This window comes from Harpia harpyja, chromosome 3, assembly GCF_026419915.1.
Source record: "Harpia harpyja isolate bHarHar1 chromosome 3, bHarHar1 primary haplotype, whole genome shotgun sequence".
NCBI classification, from domain to species: Eukaryota; Metazoa; Chordata; class Aves; order Accipitriformes; family Accipitridae; genus Harpia; species Harpia harpyja.
Window position 1 is genome coordinate 60,016,299 of NC_068942.1, and position 27,806 is coordinate 60,044,104.

At 36.7% G+C, this 27,806-nt stretch overlaps 1 protein-coding gene across 2 annotated transcripts in view; it reads right to left on the reverse strand.

The window, feature by feature from the left end:
• Nucleotides 1–4,089: 4,089 nt before the first annotated feature.
• GTF2A1 (general transcription factor IIA subunit 1) overlaps nt 4,090–27,806 on the reverse strand; it is a 28,986-nt gene continuing 5,269 nt past the window's right edge. For both annotated transcript variants that reach the window (XM_052782919.1, XM_052782917.1), the window contains exons 2-9: nt 25,411–25,512; nt 23,475–23,682; nt 21,024–21,088; nt 18,785–18,860; nt 16,841–16,974; nt 15,645–15,965; nt 13,412–13,501; nt 4,090–8,790 (exon numbers count right to left, since the gene is read on the reverse strand). In XM_052782919.1, coding sequence (XP_052638879.1) covers nt 8,683–8,790; nt 13,412–13,501; nt 15,645–15,965; nt 16,841–16,974; nt 18,785–18,860; nt 21,024–21,088; nt 23,475–23,682; nt 25,411–25,425 — 1,017 coding nt within the window. In that variant the 5' untranslated portion in view covers nt 25,426–25,512 and the 3' untranslated portion in view covers nt 4,090–8,682. The remainder of the gene's footprint in view (nt 8,791–13,411; nt 13,502–15,644; nt 15,966–16,840; nt 16,975–18,784; nt 18,861–21,023; nt 21,089–23,474; nt 23,683–25,410; nt 25,513–27,806) is intronic.

Consider the following 27,806-nt stretch of genomic DNA (forward strand, 5'->3'; position numbering starts at 1 on the left):
TCCTCCGTGTTCTCTGTTTTTCTTCTCTCTTTTACAGAAAGAAATCTGTTGTGAATGTCAACTTCATTCACAACACATATCTAAGCTCACTAAACAGTCATTACAAAGTGATTGGAATTGTTGAATCATTACTTGCATATATACTGTGATACTTTTTGTAAGACCTACTTTGCTGCCAAGAAGAGCCTCCCTGTTGCAAACACTGAGACTGATAACTGGCTAGACTGCCAAACCCATCCTGGCTGTCTTACAGCTGAACAGTTTCAGCTGAAATGACAGCGGCTTTTCTTTGAAAAGAAAAATGACAGCACTCCCTGTCTTTTGTGAAGGCAAAGCTGCAACAAATCAAATCCAAGCAGTAACACGGGTTTTAACAAAAAACTTCTCACCGCAAATTCTGAGGCACTGTCTGAATGTCTGTCTTCTCCACAGCTTGTTGCTGACTGGCATATGCACGATAGCACTGAAATACCAAGCAGCATGAAGGTTCTATTTGTGCTGCATGTACAGTGCTGGTTTCAGTGTGACTGTAGTGAAAGAATTCCCTAAATCATATGTGGATTACTGCTGCTGCCTAGAGGGAGCTGTGGAAACAACAGATCAATTCTTTTTTTAGCCAATTAAACCCAGCAATGATAAGTCAGTATAAAGCAGCAAGAAGTGTATTTTGATAAAAGGCAATTAGGAGGGGTGGCTGACACACTGGCAGATGCACCTTCCCATGAAAAGTCCAGGAAAAAAAAAAGTAGGGTTTTTTATTCCTTACATACACTTGTCTTTCAACAACTAAATATGTTTGCACTCCATCTTTGATTTTTTTAAAAGGCTAGCTACCTTCTTTTACCTTTATCCTATGTGCTCTCTGTTTCCTCTTTCCAGATTCTCTTTGCATCTCCTTTCTCTACTATGGAAGAAACCCCAGGCTCTATTTGATGAAGTACTTTATAGTTTACATTTTCCACCTATTATCTAAAGTTATTTAAGCTACATGGCAACATACACACAGCAACCTCAGGGAGAAATTACAAAGCTGTTTAAGGATATGGCAATGATTTAGGACAGAAAATGAAAGCCAAAAAATACTCTGAATAAACATTTACAGCAACTTGATCTGCTAAAATTCAGAACTGCTCCACCTTCCCTCTGCTCCCTCCCTAAACCAACTTAAGCAATATATGCAGAAGTGTCTGTGATGTGAATATATTTCTTCTTTAGCTAACCAATTTTTAACATCAGTACCATCATCACACTTATCAAGCCATTTGTCAACTCTCTACACATACACAGAATTTTACTAGACACTAAATGTTTTAAGATTAAAAGTTATTCTAATCAGACAGACAAATTCAGTCCACAAAAAATAGTATGTCAGAAATATTATTGCCAGCACTAATGCTTCAACTTTGTTAAAAGCTCAAACAAAGTAAGCTTAGAAGGAGCGAGCTTCCATCCTGCAAAAATTCGAGCTTTCTGAAAAAAGGCAACCCAATACAGAACAAAATCTACAAGCAATTTCCACAGGGTGAATTCTGACACATCCTTTTTAGAAATGCTTTACTTCCCAGAACACATTACCTGTTGAATCCAGACAGCCCACCTGGAGTCAGCCAGCCAGTTGTTCCTCCAAGAGGAAAGGTCTGGATGAAATCCTCAGACATCGGTATGGCAGGACACACAAGAAACCCTATCTGCTGGGACCCTGTAGCAGGATTCCTAGGAGAAATGGGAATAAGCCTTTGAAAAAATCAGGAAGCCAGGTGGTTTAGCAGAAAAGACTGCCTGCCTTATTTTGCTAGTCCAAAACATATTCTCCATCACCAGCTGGGAAGGGTTTTTCTTTACCTTAGCATTAAATCCTGCCAGATCTGGCACTTGTAAAGCAGCATCCCAACTCTCTGGGGATTCAAACTTGTCTTCTGTTCCAGTACATCTAGAGGGCTTGTCCGCAGTACAGTTCTGCTTCATTTGGCACCTCTAGCAAAGGAAAAGCATTTCTATCTTGACAGAATCACGCGTCTGTCCACCTGTAACGCATTTTTTCTGTTACAAGATTTTTTTTTATTTTTACAATTTAATGATAGTCTTTGTTTTGGATTTGTTATTGAAATATATTTATCCAAATTAAACACTTGCTCTTTTCAATTTCAGTAACTTTGTTTACAAAACTGAACTAAAAATGGAAACAAAAACTGGAAAGTGTAAACCAAATACACACAGCTATGTATTTTAAAATAGTTATTACCAAAAGGTATTTTTAAATACCAGTTCACCAACATCCATCTTCAGACAGGGGTTTTTGACCTATGGAAGTAAATGGGCAACTCAGTATCATATGTAATGCAAAGTGTTATTTTCAATTATTTATTCTCTCTCCGTATTACCTCATTATTTCAGATAATCCTCTTTCAGGTCACGCAAGGACAGGCACATTTATACTATGTAAAAAGACAAAATTGCACAGGCATTTCACAGAAAATAATTGGGAAAGTCTTCACTCTGAAGAAAAAATCGTCATAAAAACAATTTTCTAAATGTTATATATCCACACTGAAGGTCAAAAGTAGTTCAACTGCAGTTGATCTGACTGTACTATAGATGTCATTACATCTGAAAGGATTAGAGTGGTTTTGGCATAATCTCATTAGTGGTGAAAAAAATAGTTTGAAAAAGAATGACAGAGTCTGCTCTGAAAACAAGCAGCAAGACCTTCAGTCTCTAAAAGAGTGTTTTACAAACAAAAGTCCGGGTTAGAAAAAAACAAAACACAAACTCCAAAGCCGATACAGTTTCAGTCAAGTTGTAAGCAATGATGTGTAGTTGAAACTAAATGGGGATATACTGAAAGCTATGCTAATATCCCAAGATTCTTATCCTCTCATACCTCTGCAATTAAAATAAGAAAGCCATAAAGAAATCAAACTGATAGAAAAAAAATCAGGGATTTTTAAATATACTTGATTTTGCCCCCAAAATATTCTTGAAATACTTTGCTCATGCACAGCTGGGAGAGCACCATTAACCTTCACAATTACCATGTTCTTATCTTTCCTTACAGGGATGAAATACAGCTTTTTTTTGTGTTTCAACTTGAGTTTGCTACTAATTTGTCAGCATTCTGCTTTCCCTCCTCTTTTTAGGGTCCTTTTGAAAATATTTTGGCCAGAAAAACAGGCCATTTTTCCAAGCTGTTTTTTTCTTACACAGTATACAAGCTCAGACTGCAATGATCTTTTTTGGCAAAACATCATAATTTCTGATAGTTATTTATCCAGAATCATCTCCAAATCCTTTTCAAGATGACAAGTAAGGCAAATTTTAAGGGAAAAGCAGTACTGGGGTTTTTTTGACTTGCCCAAGTGTTGAGGGCTGGAGGGCAAGGAAAGTATTAGGGAATCCCCCCCACCTTGAGTATTAGGAAAATACCACTCCTGATGATTCTTGGTTTGCTATACCTTTACACCACTACAGCTAAAAGATTACTTCAGAATCACTGCATTCCAAAAGTCCAACCCCCCTACAGGCAGTATAGTCTATAGCTTACATTCTTTCCAATTATATTTAGAATTTCAAGTTCAAAATTTAGGTTTAAAAATAAAGCACAAGTCATGTCTCAAGAACTGCTTTTAGCCAAGAACTAAAAAGATATCACCTGCTTACAAGAAAGCAATTCTGTCAAACCAGTTTCACTGATGGAGTTGAAGCCTTTATGATCAGCCAGCTATCATCCAAGAACTCTGTATTTTACTTCTCGATATTGTCTTGTATTTCCATTTACAGGACTAACATCCAGATGGCACAAGTTATTCAACCAATCTTGTCTCAAGACCTAAGTCTCAAATTACCACAGAGAGAAAATTTTTAAATAAATATGGAACTCTGGCCTCAAGATTAAAATGTGATTTTTTTTTTTTAATAACATTGTGATGATGTTAAATGGAAAGTCCACAAGGCAAACTCAACAACTAGGTGACAGTGAAGTTACCTGCGTGTGATGAAAATAAATTCAGAAATTTGGCGTTATTACGTAGTAGTCATTAAGCCCCACATATTAAACAAATGTACATGCAAGATAGTAAATGAACTGGCAAACATTTTTAAATAACATCTTTAATTAAAGTTTTTGCAAAGGCAAAATATTAAACTTAAAATAGGTCTTAGTACATCAAAATACTAAGTTCTCTAATCGTATTCCAAGCATGGCCTTTGAAACATAATATCCTGTATATCACAGAGGAGCAACCTTGATCTGCAATTGTACAGAATGAATTTTACAAACATAATAAATATATTTACCCCCTTACACATAACAGTATATGTACAACAGCAGTTGACAATAGTAGCTCAGAACAGCAAAAAAGGATATTCCCCCACTCCGTAATCTATTGGTACCCTATGCACTCTGGAACATGTCTCATTGGATGACTGTACATATAGCTAACCCAAGGTAGTCCTTCCTGTTAAAAAAAAGCTCCTTTTGTTCCACAATGTCAAGTCCACAAAATAATAATTAAAAGACACACTGCATGAACTGCCTGAAAAAAGTAGACAACAGGGAAACCAACGGACTGGTTTTTACACATTTCCCAACCAATCACAGCAATGAGAAAATGAGACTTTAAATGCGAGACACCAATACATAACAATATGCAAGTTTCTTCATCTTGTATAGTCACTGATCTCAAAGTCTGAAGAGAAATCTAATTTCAGTTGGGGGTGCACGGGTGGGGTGGAGTGGCACACAACAAACCCCACGAAGCTGTGTAAGGCAGCCCAGTATCAATCCAGTGTGCGTTATCCTAAAACCACTGTTCACTTCCTGGACATCTTATTGCATTCTATTAAGAAGCTTTGCTTTGGGGAAAATTTGGGGGGGCTTTATTGTTTTTAAAGGAGCTTTTACAAATTGAAGAGATTGAATCAAAATGAACTTTAGTTAACAAGGTCTCTAACTCCTCCACTGGAATTAAGAAATTTTACTCTGGTAGTGTTATGTGGTGACATAATTACTGCTAACTGTCAAGCAGTGGAATTATTTTCACAGACTCAATGAAGTCTACTTTAACACTCCTAATTGTTCAGCAGAAATAGAAAAAACATTTATAAAAAAAATCCATTACATGACACAATGTGTTCTTTGCTCTTTTCTAGAAACTGTGCTTCAGAATCAGGTATCATATTCTTGGAAATAAACTCAGACCACAATTATCACTTTAAATCGTGTTTAGGAAACTGAATGATGTTCAGATGCAACCTGTGAGTACAATGCAGGAACAAGGAGTATGAAGCCTCAAAGAAATCTTGTCGCTAACCAGCAACTGAGGGGGAATAAAAACATATTTTATTTAAATAGTCCAATATAAAGTTCCTTATGTGACTAAATTCTCTATTATCTCCTTAAAAGAAAACATATTTCAATTTGTTTTCAACTTAGGTGTTTTAAAATGATTGCACACACTAAAACCCAACAGAATTAGAGCAAAAAAGTTGCTTTTCTTATTGAAGCACTGCAGGAAATTTACTCTCTCAGAAATCAAAAAAAAAAAAAGTATTGTCATACTGGCAAAACAGGTATTCTGCAAGCTGAAAAGGCACAAGACTCCCAATTTTGCCCAGTTGCTCTACAAGTTTCCACCAGCCATCATGGTTATAATTATGAAGTTATCTTTCCCCATTTTTTCCATCATAAAAAGGTGCTCCATTATCTGTGCAAATTTTAACATAAGCCCTCTTGAAATCATTAATTGTGTCCATAATACTGAACTATTTAAATGGGAAAAAAAAAAACCAAACCACCAAAAAACCTATTTCCAAGGGGGGGGGCGGGGGAAATCATTTATGAACTATGAACATGGGAATCCCTTGCGCTCTGAAAGGAATGGTTTCTTTGGAACCTAATGAAATGGTCTGTTCAGTTACATTGTTAAAACCATGATTAAAAATTCAAGTACAATAATAAAATTAAGCAAACTACATTCTTACAGCAAGCTGCTACAATAAAATGAAATTAAAACATGCTTTTTGATTTAAAAAAAAGGAACACTTGATGTAGCAATAAGAGCACAGTTTGGTATGTTCATGTTTGACTGGCTTTCCGAAAACTTCACAGGTATTTGTATTTGAAGACAAAACTTCTTATCTGAAAAGCATACCATACAATTAGCTTGCAAGAGACTGTGCAAGTTCAGAAAGCTTCTAACATCCTTCAGAACAGGCTAAGCTTAAGTTATCTTTAAAGTTCTGCTATCCCTTAAAAATAAATAAAAAGGCTATGCAGCTTCTAGTATACGTATGTGGGTGAAAAAAAAATCACTAAGATGTATGAAAACAAAGCGTTGTACAAGTGATCTGGGTTCCAGTAGTATAAACAGGAATCTACAGCTAAAGGGATTTTTTTTCCTTTTATTGGTTTGGTTGTGCAGCGTTAACGGGAATTTTTCTGAAGTCTAATACTTAAGACTTGTTGGTAACAGATATGGAAAAGGTCAGGGAAGGAATTAGTTGGTACATTACTGATTTCATTGCAGTTGTACATAGAAGTGTCAACAGTGGTAAAAAAGTAAAAATATCTGCTTTGTTCAGAAGAAAGCAGACACCGATGAGGCTGAGATACCTTGAAGCCCCAAGCCAAAAATGCACTCCAAATGACAATTCCATTACTTAAGAATGAATTAGAAGAAACATCAATTAACTTTTCATAAAGTTATGTATGTAGATGGCTTACTAACAACCATATGGCTCTAGATATAGCCTACAGCCAGTTTTAGTCTGTATCAATGAGAGCACAGGTGTACAAAATCACAGCCAAAAAAACCCTCCTCACAATGTGTTTTGAGTTTTCTACATACTACTGAGATTATGAACACACTCGGAGGCAAGTAAATCAGAGAGAATGAAAATTAGTGCCGTCATTATATACTGCTAAAATACACTTGTGACTTTGTTAAATAACGTTTTAGAAGTTTCATTCTCAACCATAAAGAGGTCAGAAATCATGGTTCAAATGTCTGCTTCTGAAAGTCTTCCCAATTTAGTTAAAATTATCTTTGCTGTGTCCTTTTTTTGTCATCTTTCCAAGCACCCAATGAAACATAAAATTTTTTTGAAATGGTAAGCCACATGAACATTCCTTCCTCAACCGTTTCTGAAGTATAATGCCCATTCCCTCTCCTCGCTCAAAAGTAACTGCATTTCCAAAAGCACAGTTTGCAAGAATAACCTATGCATGAAGAAAAGGTGTTCATTTCTCGGGAGAGGAAGGGAAGGAGGGGGGAGCAACCTTGTTGCTTTTCACAAAAAAAAACCCCAAAAAGAACAACAACAACAAAAAAAACCAAAACCCACCAACAAACAACAAACAAAAAAACCCCCACAATAAAAAAATGCCACCACAAAAACCACACCTCTGGAAAAGGCAAGTGAAAAAGTGACTACACAAGGTTTAGTGCATCCAACTGCTTGATTTTCTGTTACCAAGACAGTCTAAAGATACTCTAACAAAATTTGTGTTCTCAAAGCTGTGCAGCTCTCTTCATGAAATTACATGCCACCTGGAAACTTTAGAGAGGTTAACTGCTGCAGGTAACTTATGGCTATACTTTTTAGTAAAGCAGATCTTTGATTAACAGAGTTGCAGCCAGAATGTTAGAATTTTTATGTGATTTTCTATATTAAAAATTCAGTCATTCTTGTGGTCTGTTGAATTATTTGTGGATGTCTGGACTACATGTGTAGTAAGCAGGTGAAGGAATGCATCTATTATGCCATTACCTACACAGTTGATTCAAAAGGTCTCCAAAGCCTTTTTAAAAAAAAGGTAAAAAAAAAAAAAAAAAAATCCATGGAAACTATATTATTCGTTTCAACTCAGTGATGCTGAACCACCACCAAACAGCAAGAATATAATTAACAAGTTAAGCAATCTGACTTTCGTTGCAGGGAGCTACAGGTGCTTAGTATTTAAAAAACACAGCCCTAAATAAAAGGTATCACTTATACGAAATTAAAATAATTTTGAAATATAAATGATGATCATTTTACCATTTTGTAACTGCTAGGAACAACAACCTGTTTATGGGGAACTGAACTGAAAACAACAAATAGATATAATAATTAATGAGCATATCAGAATTAAAAATATTTTCCTTATACAAGTTATTTAAAATTTAACACCTTAATTCTTACCCTTCTGTACAAAGCTTGCACGCAGTTTAACATTCTGACCATCCTCACTACCAAAAGGAAGTGTTCAAAGCAAAGATTTGTACACACAATAAGCATTTTCAGATTAATAATCTATCAAAGGGAAGAGTTCCTTCAATCAGTGGAAGAAGTATTTAAAATCTTAAATCAAGGGAAGGGGGTGGGGGGTGGGGTGGGAAGGGGAACAAAGCCTTACATGCTAAATACCAGCTGTAGGTACCTGTATGTAGAATTGATAATTAAGGTATTCCTAACACACAAAACCAGCTCCCAGACAATGCTATAGCTGCTACAGTCCATGGCTTGCTCATCTGAAGTAGTGTCTTTGTTGCCACATTTTACCTTTGTTCCAATACTTCTGTTTGTTTATTTCCGATGTGCAGATACACGTTTTGATTGGAGTATACGTCCAAGTCTCAACCTTTCCTGCTTTTGATATTTTTTCCTTTTACAGGGAGTTTTTTTGTTTTGTCTTTTAAAACTTCACCATTCTGCATCCCCAATGGCTTTGGAAAATACATAATCTCTTCCGTTAAGATTCATGATGCCATCTTTGAGATGAAATTTCCATTTATTTTTACTTCTATGAATCTAAAAACAGGGAAAAAAGTTGAACTATTACTTTGCATCAGAAATAGGTAATAATGCATAAGTAAATTACAAGGGCAAGAAAAAATGAAAATAACTATTAGACATACATTACTAAATTACTACAAATATCGTGAAAATAAATTCTGCATTTAGCTATGAAAAAAACCCCTAATTACGCATATAGCAGTATTTTCTGTTTTCATTTTTTAAACCAGGGACAGCAATTGTCACAAAACCACACAAGCACAGAGGCATTCCAAAATCCAAAGCATATAGCACATTTTTAGAGGTGGTTGGAAAGGAAGAAGAGAGGTATATCCACCTGTGCTGCTTTAATTTGATTAAATCATCTTTGATTATGACAGCCGCAAAACTCCACTTGAAAGCCAGAAATCCCCATTTCAACCACGGTAACATAAAGACTAACTAACGTTTTAAACCAGCCCTGAAATAGTCAAACACCAAGTTTTATTATTTGCACCTCTTGTCTAAACTCCATTCTGCATGAAAACTAGTTTGATTATGTTATGTATAGATAGATAGCAGGCCTATTCAACTTTCTACTTCTAATATTAGAGTTTGACTCTGGGTTTCCGAAAGTTAAGTTTTGGTTAAAAGGCAAGTGGATTATTTACAAAGTTTTCAGTCTGAAAATCTCTGTGGTACAAAATGCACAAGATGATAGAGAATATATGTACTAGTCTTATATTCTATAATTTCTCCTCAATGGTGAGTCATTGTATACAATTTACATCCCAATTCTCATTGTAAAGTGTCAAGTGAGAAAAGTAACATCTCCAGTATTGGGGATGATGGCATGAAGCTTCAACTTCAACCTATAGTCTTCCCAGTTAAAATATTGGCCCTTTTAAGGCTTTGTTTAAAAGAAATTTGTAAGATTAATCTGGGAGATCAGTCCAGTTATTTGCAACAACCCAACAAATACTAGGACAGGAAAAAAAAAAAAAAAAAAAAAAGTCATAGAATGGTTTCGGTTGGAAAAGACCTTGAAGATCATCTAGTTCTAACCCTCCTGCCATGGGCAGGGACACCTTCCACTAGATGAGGTTGCTCAAAGCCCCATCCAACTTGGCCTTGAACACTTCCAGGGATTGGGCTTCCACAATTTCTCTGGGCAACCCGCTCCAGTGTCTCACCACCCTCACAGTGAAAAAATTAAAAAAAAAAAAAAAAAAAAAAAAAGCCACCATTCGTGCCATTCTTGCTCCCCGGGTAGTCCAAATTACAGAGCCTGTGACATAATGGATCTTCAGGTTATAATGGATATTCCTGTTGACGTAGGATAAGACAAAGAATAAAACAACAGTTTTATTCATATTCTCTTTACAAAAATATTCCATACAGAACTCTTCTTTCTTCATGCCTATTCCCAAAAAAATACTACCTGACTACAGGAAGCGGGCTGACCATGTGGTGAAAGAGATCAGAGAAGATACAAGGACAAGAAATAGTTGTAGTATTGGAAGACTTTAATTATCTTATGCCTACTGAGTAAACATCAATGTGCAGCACTGAGGCTGTTTAGATACTATACAGTCAAGTCCTACTTCATGAAGAAGCTAAGTCAGGAACCCACAAACCACACAACTCTTTTCTTGGTTCAAGACAGTGTGCAGGGCTTAAGTTGGAAAATATCACCAGAACTAACAGCAACTATGTAAGGCAAACATTTTCGCAGGGGTAATAAGAAGTCAATAAATCCACTAGAAGAGTGTGTAACTAAATTTATGTTCTTATGTTTAATTTAAAACTAAAGGAAACTGAACAAAATTCAGTCTAAATCTAGAAGAGTATATTTTGAAAAAAAATTAAAAAAAAAAAACAAACCCAAACCAAACCACCCCCCAAAAGCCCCCACATACTGTAAGCACAGAGCAGATAAAAATACCTGCCATCTATAAAAAAGGGCATCAGAAAGAGCAAAAGACCACCAGTACAATTAAGCAGCAGGACAAGAAGATATTCAAAGAAAGCAAAGATCTTTCAGAAAGCTGAAATGCTGTCCAAAAGAGAAAAGATTATCATAAATTTTGCAGATAAAACATAAAAATATAATTAGGCGATCTAAAAGAAGTTAAGAAAAGCTTACAAAAGGCATAAAAACAAGGAAACCCCATTGCAATTTTTCAAATTTCCATCAAGGACACGATATCTCACCATCTACTACTACTAGTGCTGTAGAAACAAACAGTAAAGTAGCACCAGAACAGATATAACCATAGGACTCAATCAATTATTAGTACTATTGTTTGGTCTGTGCTCACTTTAAGCTAAAAAGCCGGTGGCAACAGAAAATAAATGAACAAGGAAAGGTCTGCCTTGTATACTCTACTTGCCCTTCCAAATGGCATTCAATAAAAAACCTTCATCAGAAGCATCTGAGCTGCCATGAGGTAAGAAGGAAGGTCCTCGGATGAATAAATAACTGAATAAAGATGGGAAAACAAGGGCAAGAACACTGTTTTTACAGTGAAATGAGATCATTCCAGAAGAGATTTGTGCTGGCTGGAGTCTGCATGGTTTAAGAATTCACTAATCATCTGGAAAATGACATAACGTCACTGATGATACAAAAGAACAGTTACTGAAGAGCTGCAGAATTTTGTTACTGCCCTAACTCATTGTGTAATAAAACAGTGGTGGCATTCAATGTATATGAAGGTAGTAACAATGGAAAAAACAATTCCACCTTACATGGAAAGAAAAAATGATGGGTTTGAGTTGACAATTACAAGTCAGGTATGAGATCCCAATGTTCTAAGACTTTTCCTTGAGAACATCAGCTCTGTGTTCAGTGGGGTCAAAAGCACACATGCAGAACATTGCTATACCACTTAATGAATTGAACGTTCACCTGTGTTATGAATAGCTCTGATCCTCCCTCAACCTTACCCACCTGTATCAAATAAGAGACAAAAGAATAAAACAGATCTGGAGAATGAAAGTAAGAATAATCAAATGTTTAGACAGCTGCACAAATAACAACCAAGCAAAGTGTAGCTCTGATTTCAAAGAGATGACTGAGGAGGCTTATGATGGTCTGCAATATCATAAAAGGCACCAAGAAAGCAGAGGAAACACTCTTCTAAATAAAGAACTAGGGTATCATATGAAACTAATCGGTTAAAAACTAGGCAATTCTCCACACATCACAGAATTCATTTATGAAACTTCTTGTCATAAGACAAAGTTTACAAGGATTCAAAAAATAATCAAATTAATTTCTGACAAATTAAGGAAAAAAATCATCTACTGGCCACTTGATACAAAGCCACTATCTCTCCCTCAAGAGACAGTTCACAGAAGGATGGTAAAATGCTTTACATGAGCATGGCTACCTGTTTGCCCTTGTCTCATTGTTCCAGAGGCACCCACCATCAGCTGATGTAGGATACTGTGCAAGAGGGAACTCTAGTCAGAACAACTGAGTTGATCCTGTGTATTTTATAGAGACAAACTGAACAACAATTGTTTGCTAAGTGATTAAGTCCTTTCAGAGCACGTGGCAGTAGAGGTTAATGATGGACACTGTTCCCTACTGAGTTCATATTCTTAACTTTTAAGAGGGTGAGGATTTCAGAGTAGTTCCTGTTGCTCAGCTTTAGCAGCTCCCAACAAGCTTTTCTGACTGCTATTTTAAGGTCCTTCACTATCCTCACAAAATGCCTTGAAACTAACAGTTTTGGATTACAGTCCAGAGGGGACAGATGGCTGGGATGTAGACACTGATACCACTTTCCTCTATCTTAAATTCTTTGTTGAATCTGATGACAAGTCTAAGCAGAGTCTGGGCATAACTGAAGATTTTCTAACCAAGCCATTCCTCGCAATGTAGGAGTTTTTATTCAACAAGCTTACAGATTTTTTTCTGCTTTAAAAAGGATCCTTATTCATCACAGTCCAATTCTTCTGGCATAGGAAAAGAAAGAAAATCTGCATTGAATAATCTTTCTACATACTATCTCAGTAAAAATTTGTCTGCTATCCTCTAGACACATTTAAAACAATTCCAGACATGGATGAATCCTTGCATATTCCGGGGCAAATATGCAAGAAGAAATTAGTCATTATAGAGTCAGCAAGACAGTTCAGCAGAATTTAAAGCAAAATAAGCAAAAGCATTCCACATTGCCATTTCAGTGAAGCACACGTAGCACAGAAAGAACCTTCTCCTCTGATAACTATTCTATCACCACGAAGAGGTATTTTTAGTAATCAAGGAACAGTTTTCCACAAGTCTAAATCATAATGACTACTTCCTCCATTCACAGCCACAGCAAATGTACAAACTTACTTACAGTAGTTCACTTCTGAGCCCAGAGGACTGACCTTTTGTTAAAGGTCACGAAAAGACATGATGAAGAAAAAGAAAATGCAGCCAAATTTTTCTAAGCTTTACTCGTTACCAAGCTTAGTACAAACATGTCACACAAACCTGTTTTAAAAAACAAATAGCTAATTCTTATATTACTGTTCACGTTACAATCTTTACAGATCTACCTGTACTTAACAGTCACAAAGTTATTACTTAAAAATTCTAACTTGATAGGAAGAAGAACAGAGAAAGTAGAATTCTTGCATTCTGTTCTGTAGAGATTACCTTATCATACTGGCACACAACAACATTTTCCGTATCAAACAGTTCTTGTCCTTCCTCATCACTCACATCATCTTCACTGTTAAGAGGCTCCTGAAAGAAACACATGCAAAAACTTATGCTGTTTAGTAAGATCAGAGCTGTTACTTTGATTATTCACACAAGGCTGCAGTCTTGTCTATGAACAACAGGACCTAAAATGCATTTGAGGTTGGCAGTATTAGGCTTTCCAGTAGAGGGCTGATGTACATACTCTTCCTTCCTGCCCTCCATCCTGAGAAGATATCCTTACCAATTTTATGCTGGAACTTCAGTGTCCAGGCCAGATTCTGGGCACTGCAGCCTTTTGTCACCACAACCATTCTTGCTCCTTTACTGTAAACATTCTGGTGCTTGCAATTTGTCTTTACAAAAAAATTATTATGCAGATTTTCATTTTTCTAAAGCATTCAAGCAATGGAAAGGCGACGTTAGTCACGTCACTCCCTATGTGCCATTAAAAATAGAAACTCCATGACTTATTCACATTTGATGTACCACAAACAGAAACAGACCTCAACACATGCAGAAAGTTTTTACAGGAGGAGAAAAGATGCCTTCAGATGATCTTGCATACACGCATACAAAATAACTTCTCCAGACCTTCTAGAATGTATTTTCATGTCCCTTAAAAATTACTTTCATTTTTTCCTCTTTCTGCTAACACTCTGTTCCAGCAGAAATTTGGTTTGGTTTTTTTTCATCTCATGTAAATAACAAACATTTCAAAAGCTAAAACAACCTTTAAATAAAGGCAAAACAACTTTTCTGAAGTCTTCTGTATAATCCTCATTTCCCACCTACTCCCAAATATATAAGCTAAACAGGGGAGATGCTAGTGAGAGAAGAAAAAGGTGTACTAGAGGTCTTAATTCCTTCCAAAGTAATGCCATATTTAAGTGATTTCAAAAGCTTTAAGGAACTGGTCCACTCATTAAGTAACTGCTGATGAACAAAGGCAGCAAAAATAACAGGGGATCTCTGGCATGCTGGTAATAAAGTCTTGGCATATAAAAAAATTTCCACAAGAACGTTAGCGTTAAGGCACTATTAAGAACACAATATATAAGCATGATGACCTATACTTAGTAAGGCAACTATTAAAACATTCAAATGGACATCAATGCTGATCAATATAATGGAAAAGTGATGTGAACCCAACCTGTAAGTTGTAACAGAAAAATACTGTTAGACACCACTGTAGATGTACTACAGAAAACCTGATTTAACTCCTTGACAAAAATTAGAAGTTTTACCTGCATATACTGCATGGGTGATACAGACTATGAAATGCTACTCCTCATATTGGCATTTTAAATGGATTCTTAAAATAATTGCAGAGAACTGTGGAAGTGATCTGACAGTTCAAAATGCTGGTATAGTTTTAGCTATAGATTTAGGGAGTACCAGGTTTCCTGTCGGAGACTGAAATAACAGTACTTTATCTTATTAGTATCCCCCTGCCCCCTTTTTTTTTTAATTTCTTATTCTTGTGGGGCTTTTTGGTGCAACGCATCAAAACTTAGTAAGAACCACTGGCTCAAGTCTGAAACCAAGCAAATTCAAAGTCTAAATTAAGCACATATTAAGAATGCAACAAGTTACAATGAATATTGACTCTTGCTCCTATCTCCTGATTTCATTACATCAAGGTCAGATGTGTTTCTAGCAGGTGCTTATAATCAAATTTGAGTTCCCAGGCTTGTTGTAGTGTAACAGAAAGCAATGGAATAGTCAGTAAGGTACAGGTCAGACCACATCTATTGGTCCCCTCAGTGAACTAAATATATGGTCTCCTTTTTGTCAATCTTCCTAACACCTTGCTTTTTTATGCACTCAGTCCCAAGTGGAGCTGACTATTTCTGTTTGCTTATGTAGGTTTCATAATTTCATGGCTGACCTCTCGATAACATCAGAAATATTACCAAAGTTTTTAAAAGGGCATTCATGACAATTAACACTTTTTGCCGAGTCTCCCACCCTCCCCAGCTGCATTTCAAGGTGCTTTGCTAATATACAGTTTCCACAACTTCTACATGGGAAATAAAGAACTTGAAGTACACAGATAAAAGGTATATTCTTAAAATTATTGGAATATAGGATTATTTGAAGCATATAGTTTTCTTTCAAATATTGCAAAAAAAATTGAAATGAAACACAAGCATGCTCCAGCCTTTTGAAATAATGTTAACTTTACCTCTTCAACTTGGCCATCTTCACCCCCATCTTTTTCTTTGTCTTCCTCTTCATCATCATCATAATCTTCTTCCTCATCTTCTTCTTCTTCCGATGATGTGTCCCCTGCTCCATCAACTTGGAGAACAAGTGGTGCTTGTGGTTGTGCCTGTTGTTGTTGTGGTTGCTGCTGACCAGCTGCAGGAATCTGTGCTTGAGCTGGTGTAGGGGCAGCCACTGTTGTAGGTATGACTTGTGTTTTATTTCCTGTAAACAGGATCTGCTGGGGCTGAATAATCACTCCTGTCTGCTGGGAAATCCCTCCAGGGATAGGAGCCAAAACCTGATGGAATATCATTGCAAGTACTGTGGCTGCTAACTAACAGACTACCACATCACTTACAGAAAACAATTAAAGCATATCAATTTGACTTGCATTAATTAGAGAAACAAGAGTTACAAATATTCAACCTATACCAGATATATAATTTAATCTTCAATAGCATACCTTCTTTCACTACTCAGTGTTCCATTTCCTGCATTTTGCATTGCTAAATCTAAGAAAACCTACTGTCTTTCCATTCTAAAACGCTAGCACTACCGCCACACCTGAGTTTCAAACACAGCAGAGGATGTTTAAACTCAAGTAAAAGGTTCTTTTTTAAACCTTCTCTATAAAACATTTAACTTTAAACTCTTTACAAATTGTTATTGATGCTTAAACTACAGAACTCTGACACAATGCTAAATTCAATGCTTACAATCTGGACACACAGCTGACCTTGTAGATGAACAAAAATCCTTGTAAAACATACTGTGTTCACTACTAAAATAACCAAGGAGGGTGGTGGTTTGCTTTAGGTATTTTCTTCTATGTTATGTGACACACAATCATTTTAAACCAATAAACACATTTTTAAAAGGATGTAGACTAGGATTATGCACATGATATAATTGTCATCAGGGGACACACAAAAGATATTTTAAACTGCAGCCAGTCAGAATTTGGCGAGAATAAAGGTGGCATTGAAAACAACATTTCAAAATTGTTCATTTTTAAAAAACACGCTTCTTAACACAATTCTCTTTTTTTTTTTTTAAATATACCATTTCTGACTTTGTGTTCTATTTCGATTTGCGCACAAAAATGCAAGCCTCTTTAGTAATTACTATAATTTTTTCTCTTTCAAGTGTACCTATTCAAAAAATTTTCCTTACCTGCTGTATAACAGGTGCTTGTACTCCACCAGGCTGCATTTGTGGTATGACCTGCTGCTGTAGAACAACTGGCTGCTGTGGTTGAATGATATACTGAGCTCCATTTGCAGTTCTAACCACTTGGAGGATCTGGCCTGTAACAAAGTAAGTATCAAATTAATCAAACGTAGGAATTCACTTTTAAAATTACCTTAGTTTAGAAGCTTGCTTTCTGGAAGAACACCAATGACAATTATAGTAGAGCATTTATGCTTCAGTTTTACCAGTGAAAAGATACTATGCTATAGCACCTGTGTCGGAAGCAAAGAGCTAATAGGGTTGTTTACCATCTAAATATGATCATGAGGTATGCAATCCAAAAATAAATTTACATATGCAAGCCAAAGTCTAATCCTTTAACATAGCACAGTATTTTAAATATTAGCTCCCACTTATGAACATACCTCATGTTTCAAAGGACGGATTTTACAGATAGAAAGACAAATGAACATATACCAAAACGGGAATACAGGTTTCACACCACAAAAACTCTATCCACTGCTAACACTGTGGTATTTCCAGGGTTCTGTCAGATGATGTCCTTTGCTCAGATTCTTTTCCCTCCAATTACCACATTACAAGAGATTCCTCTACACATAACTTTCTTTGCAATATTATTGTACAGTTGCCTTTCTGAAAAGTCTATCCTTACACTTATTATCCACCTCTCCTTTCTGTTCCCGCAATGCCTGTACTTGATTTTCTTTTATTATCCTATACTTTTCCTCACTTCACAAAATACATCTAAGACTCACACACCTTTGGAGATGGCCTCCAGCTCTGAAAAGCAAGAGCTAAGATATAGTCCAACATTAGTGTCTCACATTTCTGATCAGAAAGATAGAGAAGAAATTAAATTAGATAATCCTGCACTTCATACATTTCCCTCAAAAACTGATTTTATTTCCTGTTCTCCCTCCATAGCAAAATGCAAAGCCCTATTTACTGAAATAACTAAGTATATCTGAAGGGGCTACCCTAGCCCCTTTTTTAAGAAAACATACTATAAATATTTGTAACTGAAGAAAAAACCAAAAATTATGACCGTAACAAATGTGAGCCACAGTTTATTCTATGCTCTAACAAACATAGGTGTGCTTCCTTAAAAATTGGAAAGATTTTAATTTCTAGAACAGCTACACATTTAAATTTTATTTCAACTATATATCCATTAAACATTCAAACGTTTAAAGCAGGGAGGTTAAGTCCCAGGTGATTCTGAGCAGACTAGATAATTCTCTGGCAAAAGCAGCAACTGATTCTAGAGAATGAGCTTTCTCAGATCTTCCTTTACTCTCCACGCAGAATGGATCTAGAATCAAGCTTATAAAATCAGCATAATACAAAAGTACATGAAGCATAAGATACGCTGTTCATAAAAGTAACATTTAATTATGCTCTAAATGTACAGCATGACAGTATTTAAAAATGATAAATCTAAATTAAATTAGCATTGCCAGCAAAATCAGAAATTCCACCGTGTGTGCTTAGCAGGTATGAGAAACCTTAAGACATTCCTCATCTGAAGTCACAAATGAAGTGATCCTGCTCTTTTATAACCAGTCTAGTATCTGTGCTCAGATCATGCATCGCAAAGCTCAGAAATACGCAAAGGGCAGAGACAGCAATGCCTGTCTTCTTGCTTCGTGCACTTCTCTAAAAAGTGGGGAAAACTTGCACAGAATCTAACCCACACCACTGTTACGTAAGAACCACAAGGTTCCTAAGACTAGCAAGCCAGTAAGGAAAAGAATCCAGGAGTCCAGTGAAGAGATTGCACTACCTTGTAAGGGTAGATTCCCAGGTTCTGCTTTTTAACAATGTACAGCAGAGAGTAAACCCCAAAATTTCTCCCTCCCAAGCACCCTCAAAACCATTGTTTGATCTCAATGTTAAGACAGTCACCTGAATTTGTAAGTATCTGCTGAACAGGAGTAACGCCAGCAGGGAGAGCCAACGTAGCTGCAGTGGCTGCAGCACTCTGAAATACAAGAAAAGCTTTTTAACCACAGACATTACTGCCAGTGTTACATCTCACAACATACTGCCTGAAAATATGTACCTTTTTATTGCTGTTTACAATGTTTGCACACAAGTTTCCGCAGTTGTTGAAATGCAGGCATTAATCAACTGCACATTATACTACATATAAAAATTATTTTCCTTCTTCCTTAATAGGAATGAGACTGAAGCAACAATCACTAAGCATCACACCTTAACCCAGCTCCACGTGGTTTCTTGGTTCATCTGCAAGCTCAGCAGATTTTTTTCTCCTCTGGCTTCTCTGCTGATCTACTAATAGAGTACAACACTGCATTGCTCACGTGGCAATCTTACTTACACTTTTTCAAAGCAGCTAAAGATATGGGCCTACAAATCTGAAGAAACGTAAGGTACTGAAGCAATGATCATGTTTGCCTGTCTTGTTTTCACGAGGAGCAGTAATCAGGTTTGCACTTTTCTTCATTCTGAAAATGATTTGCATTTCAAGTCCCACATAACACAGCTCTTTCCAGTGAACATACGCATACAGTGTACTGACTGTTCACAGAATGACTAATTTTTTCTCTCAAGACAGCTGGTTAGAAGAGAAAGCTGAAGACTCCCAATGGGTAACGATCTGAACTTACAAGGAAACTGAATTCCAACACAGTTACAGGAGCTCCAAACGCAAAAATCCAAATTAAGTCCTTAACTTGCAGAGGGAGATGGACTTCTCCAGAGACCTCTCCATTTCAAGGGTCTAACTTCAGCTGCCTACAGAAAAGCCTCCCTTTCCCCACTATAAAGGAACCATGGCCAATTACTCTCTACTACTGAAAGGATTTAAACTTTATTACTGGATAGAGTGCATACTTCCTGTTTATAAGACGTATGATCAACCCATATTGGCTGGTCAATATAGTAGTTACAACTGCCAAAATTAGAGATCACCATGCAAAACTGAAAAGTGCTTGTCTGTATCCTCACGTCCCAAAGGCAGATGAATAAACTCTCATTACTCTCTACCCTTCAAGATATTCAAGGTCTGTCAGATCCATTCTTTAATACCAACTTAAATGTTGCCAATAAACACACACAATAATTCCAGATCGATTCTGTAACTATTTACTGAACAGTAGTCTTCTGCAGTATACAATTCATCTACATTTTGACAGCAGCAGTTTTAAAAGCATGGCATACTCATTTTTGCAATACCCATCACCAAGGTCTAACTGAATGAGACAGAAAAAAAATGTTTAACTGTTGGACTTGGGAAGTTACAAATCACATCGAAATGGTTGTAAAACATGAAAGAAAAAGGTAGGTGTTAATGTGCTCTCAGCCTCTGGGTAAATCAGGCTATTTGAGTAATGAAGTTCACGTTCTTTTCTATAGTAAGGTCAGCAGATAATGCAGAAGTGAAGGCTAAGCAAGTTGCTGCAGCTTTGACTAATCATGAAACTGTTTCATGTGCTTTTACCATAAAAGTGGTAAGAATGTAATGAATTCTGGTCTTAATACACATATTTAACTTTTATTAGCTGTTGTTTTCATCGCTTTGCAAGCAATTTTTTTTTTTAATTAAGCCAGGGCTTTTAAAGCAAGATAAGATAACCAAAATTAACCTCTAGAGATAAAAACTGCAAGAAAAGGGTAAATGACCAGACTCAGTTTTATAAGCTATTACAAAATTAGTGAATCAAATTAACGTGACCAGAAAAGATTGATGTGAATTGCTAAATAATCTCTCTTTTGATATAAGCTTAAGTTTCAGAGTAGTTAATGTTTCTTCCTGCATCTAACAAATATAGTATGCTTGCATCAGTTAATAGGGTTGTATTGGTATATGACGAGTACATCATGGTGCAGATTCATACCAACAGTGCTCCAATTTCTGATTAAAAAAAAGTTTTGGTTAAACACATCTAAAGCAGAGGATCAAGGTACGTCCTAGATTTGTTATCAAAACTGAAGTCCTGGATTACTATTTCTAGATTGTCAGTGCAGCAGCAAAACTCAGAAACATGGTAGACAGCTTTAACAGTGTGTCCTAAATTACTTTTAAGCATCTGATGAATAATACCAGATTTGTGTTTACTATTTAATCAAAACAACTTACATAATGACAGTGTATGCATGTATAAACAACTGCTTTTCTTACCATGCCCGATGCATTCATGTGCGGTATCAGCTTGGAATCTGGCACAATTACCTGCTGCTGAGGTGCTAGAAAGAAAAAAAATAGCATTTCATGAATACTATGCAGTCTGCCCAAAATAACACCCAAGCCAGAGTAACTTAGAAAGAACATCACCCAAAAATCAGCTGAGCTTCGTAACAAAAACAGCTACTGAGCAGTCTCTGATCTTAGTAAGTTTTACTCTCAAGACAATATACCACAGCAGCTCTGAGAGGCAATATGGCTATTTTGGCTTTACAGATCTTATTTCAAGGGCTTCAGTTACCTATTCTGACCCTAGGTACAGCAAGATTTAAATTACATCTTTGAAACTGAAGGTATTAGTGAAATGTTGATAAACTTAAATCTTAAAACAGACTTAAGCAAGGATTGTTGCAAGATGAAAAGTGTGTTAATAGGATGCAGCAGTTAGTTTGAGTTAGGTCTAGTTAGCATAGCTGTTAGCATAAGCTTATGATCTTCACTGTCTTTCTAATGTAGCAGAAGCAGATAAAATATGAACAACCACCTGTCCCAAACAACAAAACAGTTTTGGTGTGCTAAAGGAAATAGATAGCTAAACTATGCAATCAACCTGCTGTTCACCTAGGAGCGCAAAAGTGTCCAAGTCTATGAAACAAGCAGGTTGCCAGTACTAGTGCCAGTGCCAGTAAAGTGGAAAACGACAGAGCAATTTTAACAAACTAATCATCGACAAGGTATTCTCCATCCAATCCTATAACCAAGGACACCTAAGAATACTGGGGGTAACAGAGTTTCTTGAAAAGATTCTGGGGAGGGAAGCCCCACAACCTTGCACCAAGATCTGAGGCCATCTCTCCAACTTTCAGGGAACCCAGGGATGGCAAAAGAGCCAAAGGAAATCTTGTGACCCTGTGCCAGGACCACACACAGGACAGCAGGAATCACCATGCCAATCATCCTGATCGCTCTGGGACTGCACCAGGTTGTTCAAGAAACTATTACACCACCTCCCCCATGGAACAGGGAAGTAAGTAATTCATAAAACTGCATGTGTCTGATTAACATGCTTTGATACCCTAATTTCTTTTAGCCTCCACACTGTCATTTGGTCATAAGCCATAATATTGGGCAACAATGAATCAGTTTTAAGTGTACGACTATGGGCAGAAGCTTATTCTACCCTAAGACAGAAACAGGAAGACATGGACCTCCATATTAGTGGAGGGAAATCTGGTCAGTAGAGTCACAGCTATTCAGCTAAGGAGCCACTAGAGGTCTTGGTGACTAGACTTTCCAGGCTCTGCTGACTGTAACTTAAGCCGAGACACCCAGATCATTTGAAACCACATGTATTTAGGGGTCTTAATCTCAAAATTGATTTTATCCGAACAGTCGAAACTAATTTATGTCCAGCCAAAAGACAAAGTACTATAAGAAGAAAAAAAAAAAAAAAACTCAAACCCCAACAACAAACAACCAACCCCCCCCCCAAAACCCCACAAAAAAGCACCACCAACAGGTTCTTGTCACACTAGTTCTCTTCTGTTTTGAATATATGGCGGTTGGGTTTTGGGGGGTGGGCAGGGAATCAACTCATAACTATCACACCTATAACAACATAGGTTCTGATCCATGAAATCCGATAAAAAGACTGAAGTCTGTGACTGACTACCACAGATAAATATGTTTTGCCACAATTTTAATAGCACACTGAAAACTCAAGCATTTCACAGGTGGCAGTTTACACAGCATATATGCAGTAAAATCCACTAGTATTTATCTTACTTTTCAAATAAAATTGTAAGCGGTGAAAATGTTTCTCTTAAATTATTAATGCAGAATACACAAGACAATAATTACAAGAAACAACACTGTTATGGCTAGCTAAAATATACCTTGAACATCCACACCTACAGAGCATGCAATCTTTTAAGACCACAAAAATACTCAGCCATTATGCTTTTCCCTTGAAGCTTGTTCTAACATGAAAAACCATCTCTTACATATACTCAGACTGTTAAACAAGTATTTTTCACATCCTAGCATCCACTTATGCTAAACGATAACATATTTTTTTAAATTAATTTGCTCCTAACGACATTACTACCTCATGATTAAATTGTCAACTGCGTATGTATATTGACTTGAAATTACAAAGCTGCTAACGGATTTTTGACAGAATCTGAAAGTCATGTAACCTGAAAACATGAACACAAAGAATTCAGCTTTTCCAAAATCTTCTGAAGACTATGACTGACACAAATACGAAGATACTTTTTGCCAAGACAGCTCTCTTGACCCATTAAATAGAGGCAAGTAGAGACAAAGTTTAACATAAAGATACAAAGTTATCCATGAGATAAACATCCTGCCCTAGATTTAGAATATGTAAAGGAGTTCATCTAGCTTGAGAGTCTTCTGCCAGAGAGATTAGAGAGTAAGTCTGACCTTGCTGAGACGCTGGAATAAGGACCTGTTGTGGCTGAGACTGCTGCTGCACAGTCTGCTGTGGCTGAGGTTGTGTGTGATGGTGGTGGTGATGATGCTGCTGTTGCTGCTGTTGCTGTTGCTGCTGTTGCACCTGCAACAAAAGCTGCTGCTCTTCTGAATGGAAGCCATCTACAGCCTTGGACTGCATCAGCTTGTTCTCCCACAGCTAGTTTGGAAAAGGAAAGAGAAATCTCTGTGTATGATTTTTACTCAGCAGGATTTCTAACAATATAAAGACAGTACTCAAAAATCAAATTTGTTTTCACTGTTTATCTTCTGCAGTCTACTTAGGCCAAAAAGCCCTTGGGCAAATACAGACTGAAGAGATAACTCCACAGAGGTAATGTTTTAAGAAGAGGAATTAAATATCCTTTTAGAATTGTCAGTCCAAGCTTAAGCTTTAACATTCTTACAAGTGTGGAAGATTCGTAACAACCCTAATAGAAGCATAAACAGAGATAAACTGGTAACTTTAAATTAGCCTTCAAGTTTTCACTTCTCTACCCTTTCTTTCTTACCTCTTCAATCACAAAAATAATTCTTTATTACAGCTTTCCTCAAGCCATTTCTTCTTGGAACTCCTCAATAAAAGTTGCTTAAAGACTATTGCCTCATAACACACTTCAACAGATACTACCAGTATACCTAAGATAATGCCTCTCTGTACAAGCATTTACACAGTTTCTACCACAATATCAAATTCAGCTTCTCCAGCCCCTCAGTTCTTGATGTCAGCTGACATCTCCAAAGAAAAGCCATAGATGCAAAAAAAAGCAGCTCTTGCAAAAAGACAGCAACGCAAGTATTCCATAATACATAGAGTCAAAAAGACTACAGGTACCCAGAACTCCTGATTTCAAATCCTGCTTAAGGCTCCCAAAGCCTTCACCTTCAATATTTCATTTTCCTTCTTGTGTCTTTCCTCATTCAAACTTTCCTGACATTGTTTGTGGAACACATCTGTGACACAAACACAAAGGTGCTTTTCTTATAGCACTCAGCCCATTTCCACCAAGCCAGGTCATGGTTTCATGGAAAAAAGTCTTCACTTGTTTCTGTCTAGCCAAACTCAAAATTTCTTTCCCACTCCATCCATTTTTTTAATACTTCAAAAATACCGAGAGTTTGGGACATCCCGCTTTCTGAAGAATTCCTTACACAAGAGCTGGGATAAGCAGGCACCTACTTTCCCAGTTTCCTTTTACTTTGTTTCTTCCTTTTTTTTTTTTCCTGCCTTTTCCCTTTTAAAGTGCTTCTTTTATTCAAGAAGAATTTGAAGAAAGCCATAGGAGACCCATTAGAGCTCAGGTCAACATCTTGCCTTTCTTTTGGACCCTCGTTAACAGTTCAAACCCACTGTATGTAAAAAAATTCTGCATCTGAGAGCTTCAGCAAAGTGTGATGGACACAGTGCAATTCATTATGTACCACTCCCCAAAACCAATACTTCTGCAAACCACAAACCATACGTGCAAAAATCTGACAATGCATCTAACAACGCAACTCCTCTTTTTCAGGAAGACAAAAACATCAAGCAGAGCAGGCATTTTATTTTTCCTGCAGAGAAACCTTAAGAATTGTCTGCCTCTAAAATAAATATATTCTCCCCTTTCTTTTTTAAAGATAAAACGTTTCAGGGACCAAAATAACACTGTGAATTTGGATGCCTGCTGTTTATGTCAAGTTTGACATGCCAGATTAGGGAAAGTAAACAAGGTGAGCAGATCTCTCCATACAGCAGTGTAATTCAAATGATATGGGGCTACAGATATGCAGATTAATACAATGCTTGGCTAACTAAAAATTAGTATTTCTACTGTGCACAACAGCAAGCAGATACGAAAACCAATTGCTGTATTGGTCTACCAAAAAAACCTTTTAAGTCGCAACTTACTGTTTTGAGTTCCATAAGAACTTGTTCATCCACTCCTTCATCCAGAAAAACTTCTCTGACATCATTGATGACATCTTCAATTACAGACCTGTACAATTTAGGCTTTAAAAAAAATTAAAGGTAACTAGTCAGTGTTGTTTTGAAAGAAATTTATCACTTAATGTTAAAATAAGATTTCCCCCAACAAAAAAACCTCTGAAAACTGCGTTACAGAATACACTGCATGTTTCCCAGTGACTAAAATATCCAAGGAGGTATAAATCAGCAAGAACAGCTCAAATAAGGTGAAAAGGGAAAGGACTGCTCACTATCTTCTGTGACATATCCATGGCACAAGAGTTTTCAAGCCACAAGGAGTGTAATTCAAAACAGAGTAAAGAAGATTGTTTTCCATTCCCTAAATTTGTTTCCTGCTTGCCAATGTACATACTGAATATGCAAAAACATTTGCACATGTGCAAAATATTCATGTCAAAGAACATTAAAAGTTCAAAAGGATATTAGATAAGTACAGAGAAGAGAAACTTGTTAGTGCTTGCTAGTTCAACAGGAACCAAATATGGCTCAGAATGATCGAGCTGAAAAAAACATTGAAGGCTCAAAAAACTGGAAGCATTCATGTGAATGTCCTGTTCTTCCTTACACATCTGTTTACAGAAACTATTGAAGACAGGTTATTAGGCTAGACAGACTTCTGTTTTCAATCAGTACTTATGTTTTTACATTAGAAATTTTTCAGGGGGAAATACTATAAATACCTTCTTATTCTATTACACTGATTTCATGCCTAAACTGTCAATGATAAAGTGAATTGTCAATTCACTTTAGGTTGCCAAAAGACGTTGTGGGGTCTCCATCCCTGGAGATACTCAAAAGCCATCAGGACACGATCCTGGGCAACCAGCTCTAGGTGACCCTGCTTGTGAAGGTGGGTTGCAAGATAACCTCCAGAGGTCCCTTCCAACCTCAACCATTTTGTGAATTTTAAAATGCAGGTACAATTTTAGAAAGAGAATATAAATACTTAACCTTATCAATTAAAGCAAAAAATTTAATTCATAGGACCATAGGATAATTGTACTATGCACATGCTGTACCTTTTAAACAGTACAGCTTGGACCTCTCTACATACATGTGAACCTCAACGTTATTTTGGTTGGGTTTTAAATATCTGTGCTATCTAACTGCAAGGTAGCACCACGAGCTCTAAATTAGGGTTGATCAATCTGCAGCCTGTGAATAATATGTACTTCACTGACCAAGGCTGTTCCTTGGGCTGACAGTAGACCATTTTTAAACTGATCTGAAAGCGGCTACAACTTTCTGTAAGCTGACACCTTCCTCCACCCTGTTCCGTGACTTCCTTAAGCAATAAATCCCAAATGACGCAGATAATCATTCTGTGCTTGTGCAGTGGGTTTGGCACCCCAGGAGTGCTGTGCCTCCAATACACACACAGAAAACCTGCACCAAACACATGCAGTGCTGGAACTACACAAATTTAATGCACACACTTGAAACATTTATTTTATGCATACACAGTTGCTTAATGCATCCCAGAAGTGTTGAATTTGTTACAGATATGCTAAAGATTATATTGCACACATGTTACGGAATTGTTATGCCTATGTTATGGAATAATTGAGGGGGAATGGCAGCACATGATTTATTAGTCCAGGGGGGAAAAAAAAAAAACAGAAAAGCAAAAAAAAAACCCAACAAACCACTCCATGTTATTGACCACACATCGATATTTTGACAAATGGCATACTATCAGCACCCTATTTTTTTCTTCATTTTACATTTCATCAGTTTGCCACTTTTCAGCTTTAAAACATGCTGCTGCAAATCAAGTAGCTGAAATATTAGAATTAGTCCTTTTGTTACTTCTCTCCAAAAAAAATTCTGGCCTCAAGCAACAGGGTAAGTTTGCCATCCTTGAAAACCACGTTTACAGCACCTGTGTCAAAAACTTAACTTCTCCAAAAGACACAAAACATACCAGACTACTTGCAGATTTTTTTCTTTCAAAACAATACTGCATGCTCACATATCCAGGCTTCAAGTACAGCATTAATTGTGCTTATAGAGACATTTGAAACAGACCGTCAAAGCCAGACTACTCTTGAGCACTAGTATTTTAAATCTGCATAGTGAGGAACTTAAGAATACCAAGCATCATTAACAGGACTACTTTTCCACTTAGATTTAATTCACAGCAGACGCAAAAAGACGTTCTACTTAATAACATTAAGTCCTATTATTTCTATAATTAAACAAATTGCATAAAGCTTATACGATTCAACTAGCACAGAAATGCTATTTAACCTATTCTGTATATTGTTCCTTACCGTATTAAAAGCATCTGTTTCTTAATGCCAAAAGCACATTCTGCA